The sequence below is a fragment of the Rhinopithecus bieti genome, unplaced genomic scaffold (assembly GCF_001698545.2).
Source record: "Rhinopithecus bieti isolate Rb0 unplaced genomic scaffold, ASM169854v2 scaffold_4654, whole genome shotgun sequence".
NCBI classification, from domain to species: domain Eukaryota; kingdom Metazoa; phylum Chordata; class Mammalia; order Primates; family Cercopithecidae; genus Rhinopithecus; species Rhinopithecus bieti.
Genome location: NW_016804499.1, coordinates 137,857 through 150,958, shown reverse-complemented (window position 1 = coordinate 150,958; position 13,102 = coordinate 137,857). Strand labels below are relative to the sequence as shown.

Here is a 13,102-nt window from a genome sequence, read left to right as displayed (position 1 = left end):
TTTCTACAATAGCTTTAGCTTCCCTGTATAAACATATTTCCCCCTCAGATTTTCCCTTGTAAGCTGCTGACTTAGATGTTTTACACGTATTTCTGTGGGTTGACCTGTCTTCTTCTTGTTGACACACAGAAGTTCCTTATCTATTCTAAATATTAATTTCATATACATTTTAGATGCCCCAATTATTCATCTGTCTGTAAATATTATTTATGTTGGCATTTGTTGAATCTCCAGTTTTCGTGCAGTCAAATCCATCCTCTTTTTTTTTTTTTTTGCCTTAGAGCGTGTGTTTTTGAGTATTGCTTTAGAATGCAATCCTCACTCCAAAGTCACAGAGTTATTATTTCATATTTTCATCTGTTAACTCTAGAATTTAATCTTTCAGACTTAGACCTTTATTTATCTGGAGACCACTTTCGTGGCAGGGATCCAGTATTTTTTTTATATATATGTATGGATCTAGTTTGTCTTCTAGATAGCCTATTTTTTCTTTTTAAAACTGATTTATGGAGGTATGATTCTCATAGAAAAATCTGTACATATTTAATACATACATTTCAATGAGTTTTGATAAGTAGACACCCATGAAATCATTGCCACCATCAAAGCCATACACATATCTGCCACCCTCCAAAGTCTCCTCTCTTCCTTTATTATTAGTGTTTTTTGTTGTTTGTGAGATCTCTTAACATAAGATCTTCCTGTGTAGCAATTTTAAGTGTATAATAGAGTATTGTTGTCTATAAGAACTATGCTGTGTAGTAGATCTTCCGAGCTTCTTTATTTTGCATAACTGAAACTTCATACCTTTTAACCATCGCCTCCCATTTCCCTGCTCTCCACCCTCAGCCCCTTATAACCACCATTCTACTCTCTGCTTCTACAGGTTAGGCTATTTTAGATTCCACATATACGTGAGATCATGTAGTATTTGTTTGTATCTGGCTTATTTCACTTCACTTAATGCCCTCCAGGTCTAGTCGTATTGTTGCAAACGGCACAATTTGCTTCTTCGTTAAGGATAAATAATATTCTATGTATGTATATATCACAATTTCCTTCTCCAGTCTCCCTTCGGTGGACATTTAGAATGTTTCCATATCTTGGTTGTTTTGCATAATGCTGTAGTAAACGTGGGTGTGCAGATAGGTTTTTGAGATCCTGATTTCAGTTATTTTGGATATATACCCAGAAGTGGGATTCTTTAGCAGTTCTATTTTAATTTTAAGAACCTCCATACTATTTTCATAATGGATCTACCAAGTTACATTTTCACCAGCAGTATATAAGAGTTCTCTTTTCTCCATGTCCCCTCCCCATATCTTTTGTTTTCAAAATAGTCATCTTAACAGGTATGAGGCTTTCTTAATACATTCGTGGTGCTATAATGAAATACCACAGACTGGGTAATTTATAAAGAATAGAAATTTATTACTCGTAGTTCTAGAAGGTGGGAAGTCCAAAATCAACATGCCTCCAGCTTTGGTGTGTGGTGAGAGCCTGGTCTTTCTGCTTCCAAGATAGCATTGTGTTGCTTCATCCTCCAGAGGGGATGGACCCTGTGTCCTCACATGGCAAAGTGGCTGAATGGGAATGAATACATTTTCTCAACACTAATAGAGAGACCCTGATCTTATGCATGAGAGCTCAACCCTCATGTCTTGATCACATCCTAAAGGTTCCGCCTCTTAATACTATCACATGGGTAATTAAGTTTCAACATGTGAATTTTGGGGGTCACATTCAGACCACAGCAGAGGTGGTATCTCACTTGTGGTTTTGATTTGCATTTCTTTCATAATTAGTGATGTCGATCAGTTCTTTGTATATCTGCTAGTTCTTTGTATGTATTCTTTGGAGAAATATCTATTCAGGTCCTTTGCCTATTTGTTAATGTGGTTATTTGTTTTTTCATTATTCAGTTGTTCCTTATATATTTTGTATATTAACCACTTAACAGATATATGGTTTACAAATATTGTCTCCGATTCCATATATTACTTTTTCATTTTAGGGATTGTTTCTTTTCCTGTGCAGAAGTTGTTAAATTTCATGTAATTACACTTATTTTTGCTTTTGTTGCCTCTGCTTTTGGTGTTATAACCAAAAAGTCATTGCCAAAACCAATGTCAAGGAATCTTTTCCCTATGTTTTCTCCTGGGTGTTTTGTAATTTCATATTTTTAATACATTTTGAGTTGATTTTTATATATGGTGTAAGATAAGGGCCCAATTTTATTCTTTTGTACATGGTAATCCAGTTTTCCCAATACTGTTTATTGAAGAGACTATCCTTTCCCCATTGGGTATTCTTAGAGCCCTTGTCAAAAATTAGATGATCATACATTTGTAGGTTAACTTTTCAGGTCTCTCCTCTATTCCGTTTTTCTGTGTGTCCGTTTTTATGTAAGTATCATACTGTTTTAATTACTGTAGCTTTGTAGTATAATTTGAAATCAGAAAGTGTGATGCTTCCAGCTATGTTCTTCTTCCTCGAGATTGCTGTAGCTATTTGGGGGTCTTCTGTGGTTCCATACATATGTTAAGATTATTTTTTCTATTTCTGTGAAAAATGTCATTGGAATTTTGATAGAGATTGCATTGAATCTATAGATCCCTTTTGGCAGTATGAGCATCCCAAATACATTAATTATTCCAGTCCATGAGCATGGGATATATTTTTCATTTATTTGTATTTGTTTTAATTTCTTTCAACAATGTTTTTTTTTTTTTTTTTTTTTTTGAGACAGAGTCTCGCTCTGTCGCCCGGCCTGGAGTGCAGTGGCCGGATCTCAGCTCACTGCAAGCTCCGCCTCCCGGGTTTACGCCATTCTCCTGTCTCAGCCTCCCGAGTAGCTGGGACTACAGGCGCCAGCCACCTCGCCCGGCTAGCTTTTGTATTTTTTAGTAGAGACGGGGTTTCACCGTGTTAGCCAGGATGGTCTCGAACTCCTGACCTTGTGATTCGCCCGTCTCGGCCTCCCAAAGTGCTGGGATTACAGGCTTGAGCCACCGCGCCCGGCCAACAATGTTTTATACTAATCAATGTACAGATCTTTCACCTCTTTGGTAAATTTACACCTAAGTATTTGTTCTTTTTGATGCTATTGTAAGTCGTTTTATTTATTTTTTTCTGAAAAACTTACTGTCAGTGTATAGAAACACAACTGATTTTATATGTTGATTTCATTAACTGCTGTTTTACTGAGTTTATTAGTTCTAATAGTTTTTTGGTAGATTTTTAGGTTTTTCAAAACATATTGTCTAAAAACAGAAACAATTTAATATCTGCCTTGTCAATTTAGATGTCTTTTATTTCTTTCTCTTCCATAACTGTTCTGGTTAGTACTTCCCATACTATGTCAAATAGAAGTAGCAAGAGTGTGCTACTATTCCTGATGTTAGAGGAAAAATTTTCGGCTTTTCACCTTTGAGTATCATGTTAACTGTGGTATTATAATATATGGTTTTCATTGTGTTAAGGTACATTCCTTCTATATCTAATATGTTGAAAGTTTTCATTATGAAAAGATGTTGAATTTTGCTAAATGCTTTTCTTTGCATCTATTGAGATTTTTATCACTCATTCTGTTAATGTGGTATATAACATTTATAGATTTGTGTATGTTGAATCATCCTTATAATCCGGAGATAAATTCCACTTGATTATGGTATATAATCCTTTTAGTGTGCCATTGAATTCAGCTTGCTAGTACATTGTTGAGGACTGTTACCTCTATATTCATCAGGGATGTTGGCCTGTAATTTTCTTTTCTAGTAGAATTATTTTCTGTCATTGATATCAAGGCAATGCTGACCTCATAGAATGAGTTTAGATATGTTTCCTCCTCTTTAATTTTTTGGAGGAGTTTGAAAAGGATTGCCGTTAGTCCGTCTTTAGATATTTGGTAGAGTTCAACAGTGAAGCTCTGTACTCCTAAGTTTTCTTGTGTATGAGTTTTTGACTTAAAGCGTATTTTGTCTGATACGAGAATACCCAACTCTGTTGTCTTCTCATTGCAGAAATATCTTTTGCCTGTTTTCAGCTTATGTGTGTCCATAAAGTGTGTTCCTTGTGCGCAGTGTATAGCCAGATTATTTTTTATCCATTCGGCTGCCCTGTATATTTTAATAGGAACAGTTAATCCATTTACGTTTAAAGTAAATATTGATAGGTAAGGACCTATTATTGACATTTTGTTAATTATTTACTGACTTCTGTAATTTCTTTGCTCCCTTCTTTCTCTCTTCCTGTCTTATTTTGTGATTTGATGATTTTTGTAGTGGTGTGCTTTGATTCCTTTATATCTTTCACGTCTCTGCTACAGGTTTGTCTTTTGTAATTATCATGAGTCTTATATAAAATAAACCATAAAAGACCCCAAATAACTAAAACATTCTTTTTCAGGAAGAACAAAGCTGGAAGCATCACACCTCCTGATTTCAAATTGTATTATGAAGCTATAGGAATTAAAACACCATGCTACTGGCATAAAAAACAGACAGATAGAACAATGGAATAGAATAGAGGCCTGAGAAATTAACCCATAGATGCATGGTCAGCTAATTTTTGACAAGGGCTCCAGGAATACACAATGGGGAAAGGGAAGTCTCTTCAATAAATGGTATTGGGAATATTGGATCACACATAACAATCTGTTTTAAGTTAATAACAACTTAATTTCAATCACATGCAAAAATTACTTGTTCACTCTCATGCACTTTTTCTTGTTAGAGTCACAATTTACATCTTTTCTATTTATATCTATTAGCAAATTATTTTAACTAGTTATTTTTAATATTTTTGTATTTTAACTTTTATGTTAGAATTCAATATGATTTATGTATCACCATTACAGTATTCTAAATTTGAAAATTAACTTATCTCTACCAGTGAGTTTTATACCTTCATATGTTTTCAGGTTGCTGATTAGTGTCTTTCAATTTTATTTTGAAGAACTTCCTTTTGCATTTCTTACAAGGCGGTTCTAGTGGTTGTAAGTTCCCCCGGCTTCTACCTTTCTGAGAAAGTATTTGTTCTTCATTTCTGGAGAACAGCTTTGACAGGTATAGTATTCTTGGTTAGCACATTTTTCCTTCGGCACTTTGAATATATTATCCCACTTTCTCCTGGTCTGTAAGAGTTCTGATGAGAAATCTACTGATAGCCTTTTGAAGGTGCCCTTGTATGTAACAAGTTGCTTTTCTCTTGCTGCTTTCAAAATTCTTTTTTTTAGACTTTCGACAATTTGGTCATAATACCTTTCTATGAAGATCTCTTTTTACTCAACCTCTTTAGAATCCTTTGGGCTTCCTGGATCTGTGTGTTTGTTTCACTCTACAGGGTTGGAAAGCTTTCTGTCATTATATCATTAAGTAAGCTTTCTTCCTCTTTATTTTTCTCTACTTCTTCTTGAACACCTGTGTTTATATGGGTTCACTTGATAGTGTCCCATACATCCCATAGGCTTTTAAAAACTGTTTTTCATTATTTTGTGTGTGGTTGTTCCTCTACTGGATAATTTCAAATAATCTGTCTTTGAGTTCATTGATGTTATTCTGCTTGATCAAGTCTGCTGTTGAAACTCCATTAAATTTTTCAGTTAAGTCATTGTATTCTTTAGCTCCATAAGTTTTGTTTGGTTCTTTGTTTTGGTTTCTTATGGTTGAATGTCTCATTTTGTTTATATATTTTTAAAAATTTAATTTAGTAGTTTATCTGTATTCCCGCGTAGCTCACTGAGCTTTAAGATGGCTATTTTGAATTCTTTGTCAGCTAATTTGTAAATCTTAATTTCTTTGGGGTCAGCCACTAGAGCTGTATTTTGTTCCTTTGGTAATGTCACATTTTCTTGAATCTTCATGTTCTTGAATTTTTGAATTTTCTGTGATTCTTCATTTTCTTGAATTTTAAAAAGATGTCTTAAAATTTGAAGAAGTAGTCACCTTCTCCAGTATTTACTGACTGACTTTGGGCCAGAAGGATCTTCACCAGTGAACCTGGTTAGAGATTCTGGGAGTCTCTCAGAACTTTTCTATGGATGCACCTGCTCCATTCTTCTTTTTCCTTATTAGGAAAGAAATCTTAGGATTGTGTGCCTTCTCTCTATCCAACAAAACCAGGCCTGGTACTGACAGCATTCAATTTATATTTCCTAAGGCAATGCCCTGAAGTACTTAATGTTGTACACCTTCTCCCTCACCAGTAGAGTCAAGCCAGATGCTAATATTTGTACATGTTGAGATCCATGTGATATCTGAAGGAGCTTGTGCAGGCCATGCACAGGGATGTACAGGGTGCTTTCCATAGGAGAGGGTGGCACTGGGTGCTGGGGAAGTTCATCAGCTGGTTGTGGGGGTCCTTAGGCAAGTCATCCTGTGGGGTTCAGTGGTGGGTCTCTTTGTGGAGTCTGTGAGCTGATTAGTAGAGACTGTGACTGGCTGTAGAGAATTGCACAATAGTTTTTGTGCACTCTCTTCTCCCTGCTCCTAGGCTTATTCCTTCAGTGCTTCGGGTGAAGTGAGACAGAATGGACCTCCCAGCTAGGTAGCATTTCACAGGACCGCAAAAATTAGGCACACACATCACTCACTTTCCCTAGTAGTGGAAATTGCAGGTCAATCAGGCCTCTGTTGATACCAAGTTGTGCCACCTTCGGGGAGGGGTGACATGGGTAAAGTGAAACTACTTATCCTGTTTGATATTTTTACTCTTGGGTTTTTTGTTCCACAGTAGGGCTGGAAACTCAGCCAGACACTGGGGCTCCCACAAAAATATTCCTGTCCATGGGTGGTTGCCAGTATTGGTGTTTCTGTGGAAATGAGAGCCAAAACCTCCTATTCTGCCATCTTGCTGATACCATTTCTGTCCTTTTTCCTCTCCATTTGTAGAGCTGACTTTGACATTTATCAGGTTAATATAAATAAACTGGTATGTTTCTGAGCAATATATGGTATTCCAATTGACTTCGTTTCCTCTCTCTAAGAAATCTAAGTTTCTGTTTGTTTAAACTTACGGTTTTGGCCAGGCACGGTGGCTCATGCCTGTAATCCCAGCACTTGGGAAGGCTGAGGCAGGCGGATCACTTGAGGTCAAGAGTTCGAGACCAGACTGGCCAACATGGCAAAACCCCATCTCTACTAAAAATAGAAAAATTAATCAGGTTTGGTGGTGCACACCTCTAATCCCAGCTACTCGGAAGGCTGAGGCACAAGAATCGCTTGAACCTGGGAGGTGAAGTTGCAGTGAGCCAACATCACGCCACCTCACTCTAGCCTGGGTGACAAAGTGAGACTCTGTCTCCAAAAAATAAATAAATAAACAGACATATGGTTTTATAGCACATTTTAATATTTGCTATGATACACCAACCTCACCCACTTTTGATCTTATTCTTCAAAATTTCAAAATTGACATGGCAATTCAGAGTCTTATTTTTCCAAGTGTATTTTTAAAATGTTTGTTGAAATCTCCAAAGCATTCTTTTCTTATATATTTTGAAATATACTTGTCGAAGGTGTAAAAGTATCTACTGGCATTTTCTTTTAAACCATACTGAATTTTAGACTAAATTTGGGGAAATTGACATTTTATCACATTGAGTCATCTCATTCATGAATGTAACAGATCTCTTCACTTATTTATACCTATTATTTGTTTTACTATTTTTTTTACAATTTTGTCAATAAAGGTCTTTCTTAAGCATTCTTTTTTAGGTCAATTCTGAAATACTTTTATCACATTGTGACTGTGTGAGTCAATACTCCTTAATAAACTCCCTTTGATATATACATCTCTCTTATTAGTCCTGTCCCTCTAGAGAGCCCTAATACACCTAGTAATGGGTATTTTCAAACAAATAAGCAAAAAACTGCTGTAAAATTTTGCATAATAGAACTCTTGAAAGCTTTCTCTTTGAAATCAAGAACAAGACAAATATGCCTACTGATGCAATTTGGATGTTTGACATCTCATCAGATCTCATGTTGAAATTTGATCCCCAATGCTAGAGGTGGGGCCTGATGGGAGGTATTTGGACTGTAGGCTTGGAGTAAGGAAGTTCAAGTCTCAAACCCTCAAAAGTAGGGAAGCTGACAGTGAAGGCTTCAGTCGGTGGCTGAAGGCCCAACTGCTCCTGGCCAACCACTGGTCTGGGTCTGAAAGTCCAAAAGCTGTAGAACTTGGAGACTGATGTTTGAGGGCTGGAAGCATCCAGCCTGGGATAAAGATGGAGGCCAGAAGACTTAGCCAGTCTAGTCTTTCCACGTTCCTCTGCCTGCTTTTATCCTAGCCGCGTTGGCAGCTGGTTAAATGGTACCCACCCAGATGGAGGGTGGGTCTGCCTCTTCCAGTCCACTGACTCAAATGTTAATCTCCTTTGGCAATACCCTCACAGACACACCCAGGAACAATACTTTGGGTCCTTCAATCCAATCAAGTTGACACTCAGTATTAACCATCACACTAGGCCATATTCTTAGTCAGCCATGAGTATTATCATGCCTGGATGTTGAATTTTCTTCAGAGCCTTTTTCTTCACTTAGGTAGAAGATCAAATGCTACTTCTATTTTAATCTGCTACTGTGGTGAATTACATTAATTCATTTCTTAAGTTAAAACAATCTCGCATTTTTGGGATTAAACCCAACTTAGATACAATATATTATCTTTTTCATATTTTAATGGATCTATTTTGCTAATATTTTATAGATTTTGTACCTATTATGTGTTACATAAGATGCCATTATTTTATATGTCACTATAAAAGAACAAAAAACTGTCAATGAAACTATGACATAACACTTTAAAAAAAAAGATCAGTCAAGGTCCAACAAATGTAGCAGTATCCACAGGTGTTTTATTAATATATAATATATACATATATACACATATATATGATTTATGTTTCCCTGTGATTTATTACAAGGAATTGTCTCACACAATTGATATATAAGCTGGCTAAGGAAGTTCACAGTCAATAGTGCAGGCTGTCAGGAAGAGAGCATCATGGGCACAAGGTAAAGTTACTCTCCACAAGTTGACAGTTTCTTCTCTCTCACTCACACACACACACACCTCCGACTAGTTTTCAAGACTTCCAGTGGATTGAATCATGCCTTCCCAGGTTATGGAGGTTAGTATCCCTTAGTTAACCTCTTTGATTATGGACTTCCATGACATCTGTAAACTCACAGCAGTGCCTAGATTTGTATTTGATTAAATAACTGTGACTTACAGCCTAGCCAAATTGACACATTGATAAAACTTTTATAATGTTTTGCTAATAAAATTGCATCTTATTTCTTTTGATTATTGTTAATGAAGAGGTATATTCATTTTGTAAGATGACTTTGTATCTGAATCATTTCCTAAATTTTTATATTCTAATAGTTGGTCATGGATTTAGTTTGGCATTCTCTGTTGATGATGATATATTATCTGAAAATAATTCCATTTGATCGTATTATCTGGAAATAATTCTAGTTAACACTCTTCATTGTATTTCTTATCTTATGGCATTGACCAGTATATCCAGTGATATGTTAATTAATGGCATTCATATCAAGTGGCCTTGATCATTTCTGATACTGGTGGGACTATGTCTAAAATTCCACCATAAACAGGATGTTTGTTTTGTTATAAATCCTGTAAGGATGTTTCCTTCTATTCCTGTTTTTTATGTTTTAAAAAATTATAACTCGGTTTTGAACTTTATGAAACATTTCTTTGGTACCTATTGAGAAAACCATGATAGCAACCCACTAGTGTGTGAATTAGACTTATTGATTTGTTAATGTTAACTACACTTTTGGGTTTTTTCTGCAATAAACCTTAGCCTATGTATTATATTTTTTCTATGCAATTTCAGTTGGTTGACACATTTTACAAAAATAATTCATATCTATGTTATGAATAACATGGGCTTATAATTTTCTTTTCTAGGCTTATTTGATTTTGAAATTAAAGTTACTGTAACTTCATAAAATGTTTTACATAACTTTTCTTCCTTTTCTACTTCCTAGAATTACTTTTCTAAGACAGGAGTTATCTGTCCTTTCAAAGTTGGCAGCACTTCCTTATAAAATTTTTTGGGCCAGGACCTTTGTGTAGTTCCACTGTAATGTGTCATATGATAGATAGGAAATTATCTTTCTTTTACAGTGAAATTTTAATAAATATAAACCTATATATATGATATTACAAAGGGAGTAAGATACCATTTAGCTGTACACTAATAATTAAGATGGTAATTATTACACTCTATATACTTTTGAGTCGGTCTACCTAATAGGTTATACAGAAACATGCACAGGAGAGCACCAGTATGTTTCCTTTAAGCTCTCTCACACTCTCTGTACTTTTTATCCCTTAGGACATACGGGACGGTTATTAAAGTCTCTGTGCTTCCTCAGTCTTTCCTTCCTGTTGCTGCACGTTATCTTCCACATCACATTGGCGAGCCTTGAAGCTCAACATCGTATTGCACCTGGCTACAACTGTGAGTATTACGGTGTTTTCTTTTATGTGTTATATACGTGCATAATAAAGCATGTGTCATCACCCACATAGAAATCTATGCAATAATTATAACATTCATGGAAATAGTTGGTCTTGGCAATGCAGTGTAAATATATATAAAGAAATATTTCATTATAGGATGCATCACAACTTATCAGATTTTTAAATTTTGAGTTTAAATATATATATATATAACTTACTCATGTCTGCAAAACAGTTTAGGTTGCTGAGTAATATAGGAAGGTGGCTGGAGGGTGGAAGTGAAATTTATGATCCTTCTGACTCACAGAGTCTTAAGTGTTTCTATTTCGAATTGATGATTTTCCATAATTCTACAAATGTCAAAATAAAAATATGATATGAAATGCTAAAACAACATTCCTTTCTCTGCATTTATAACTCTAGTTACTCTATGTTCTCCACAGAGTGTAGACAGACAGGCAAGCTTACACACACACACACACACACACACACACACACACACACACACACACACACATTCTTGCTTTGGCTCCTTCTTCCCAGGCAAAAATTCACAATACCTGGACACTTCAGATGGCACCTCTACTAATACCATGAAGAGGTCTGTATTCCCCAGTGGCGAAGGGAGGTAGCCATCTCAAGTGTAGTCACAGCTGGCCTCTTGACCTGCCTCTTTCCAGGCCTTCCTTGCCCAACCAAAAAACTAGGTCTGCCTCTCCTAACCTCGCTCCTAAATATATGGGCTTTGTAATACCATGATATTTCCAGGTCTCTGTCAAAGACATGTTTTATTCGTGCACAAATGCCCTCTGCAATCATCCTATACTGCAATATAGTTTGAACATGTCAGCATCTAACATAACATCTTCCTTTTCATTTTTTTTGCTATCCCCAGATGAAAGTGCTACTCTGCTACAACGAGTCAATTTAATAGAAGTCGTAACAGTAAACTTTATTTCCATAAAGTTAAATTCAAATTTGAAGTTTATTTCTACAAAAGGTTATAGTTCCAATTTCAAGTTCTAGTATTTTTGATGAAGTAACCAATAGAGAAGGGATATGTGAAAGATTGAGTGAAAAAAGAAAAGCTTGAGTTTTTTACTTCCAGCCATAGGAACCTTGAAGGTAGGTTTATAGAAATCATAAATTTCTTCTGAAAAACTAGTGATGCCTGTAATTGGGTTGGCTCATCAGGTGTTGTAGATTTTTTTGGTTTAGTTTTATGTCTAGCATTTAAAATTAATACATTCTTGAAAAAGGATAAAAGAGAATAACAAACAAACTTCAGAGCTTTGCAAACTAGTTTAGTCCAAGATTGACACAGACCAGGTTTTCAGCCCAGAGCACTTTTTAATGATCAAGTTATATAAACTGAAAATAGTGTTAGGATTGGTAATGGAAACACTGACTTTTAATTTAGAGTCGACTTCACTAATGTTATCGTTTTTCAAGCATTTGGAGTTAGGATTATACTGTCAGAGATGTAAATACAAACTCAGTTATTCTGATATCCTACATTTGAAGTTTATCCTTTTTTGGCATCTGCACAGATAACATAGCAAAATTCAACTAAAAGACAAAAGCTGTATTGGTCATCAGTGTTGTACATTTTGAATGTTTTCTGTATGTTCAAGGCATTGGTAAATTAAAATTAAAACCCAGACAAGTCAGGTTACCCAATCATATTCAAGTAGTATTCAAATTCAAGACCACCAAGCGCTCATTTATAAGTGTTTGATTTTGTTTTCCTAATAACTTCTTTACCCCATTGAAAATGCATACCCTCACCCTCATGATCGCAAACGGTCCCAGCATCTCTTAGGAGTCTGACATAAGTTTTGGTGGGACAACAGTAGCATTTATAAATATTGAGTCACTGAAAGTTCTCGTTCCTCCAGAGTCCTGTGAATATTAACTGGCAGTAATAAAGATGTTTTCAAACCACCCTATTTAGATTTTGACTAGTTGGCAGGTCTGTTAAAGGTGCCATTGTGCAGAACTGAAACTTAATGCCTTTTTTTCCCCCACATTTCCAAAACAGTGTTCTTATAGGTAAGTGAGGAGTCCATGGGAGCAGGGGAGACCTCTGTAAATTTTGCTCAAACATATGTTGTGCCGCTTAGTAAAATATTTTCATTCCACCAAAACTATGCTACTTAAATAAATGTAAACCCGGTTTCAATTATGTCATTACAGATTACATAGACATAGTTTGTTTGACTCCGTGTTAGATGTGTGGCGATGTTAGTGAAATTTGAAGGCCGGTCTGGATTCTTCTGCTGTGCTTAAAGCGTGCTATTGATTGAAAGAAACTTTTGAGTCAGAAACTATATAGGGAAAATTTGTGATGATAATATCTCCTGTTTATAGAGCATCTATGAACCATAAGACCCCAGGGATTATTCTATTCCTTTTTCAATTAATGACTCATTCCTTTCTTGTTCCAGGAGGGCTTTGCTATTCTTTAAAGCACTTTCTCTCTCCATGCATTGTCCTATTCGTTCTCTAAACAAGTCCTCAGGGTGGACAGGGCTGTGCAGCTGGACCCCTGTGCTCTGTGTGCAGGACCCCCAGGCTGAGGAGGAGCTGAGCAGGAGATTCC

General features: G+C 35.9%; 1 protein-coding gene across 1 annotated transcript in view; it reads left to right on the top strand.

Moving 5' to 3' along the window:
* Window positions 1–13,102, top strand: part of PIEZO2 (piezo type mechanosensitive ion channel component 2) — a 299,082-nt gene that overhangs the window by 161,488 nt on the left and 124,492 nt on the right. The window contains exon 3 of the mRNA XM_017868803.1: window positions 10,373–10,498. Coding sequence (XP_017724292.1) covers window positions 10,373–10,498 — 126 coding nt within the window. The remainder of the gene's footprint in view (window positions 1–10,372; window positions 10,499–13,102) is intronic.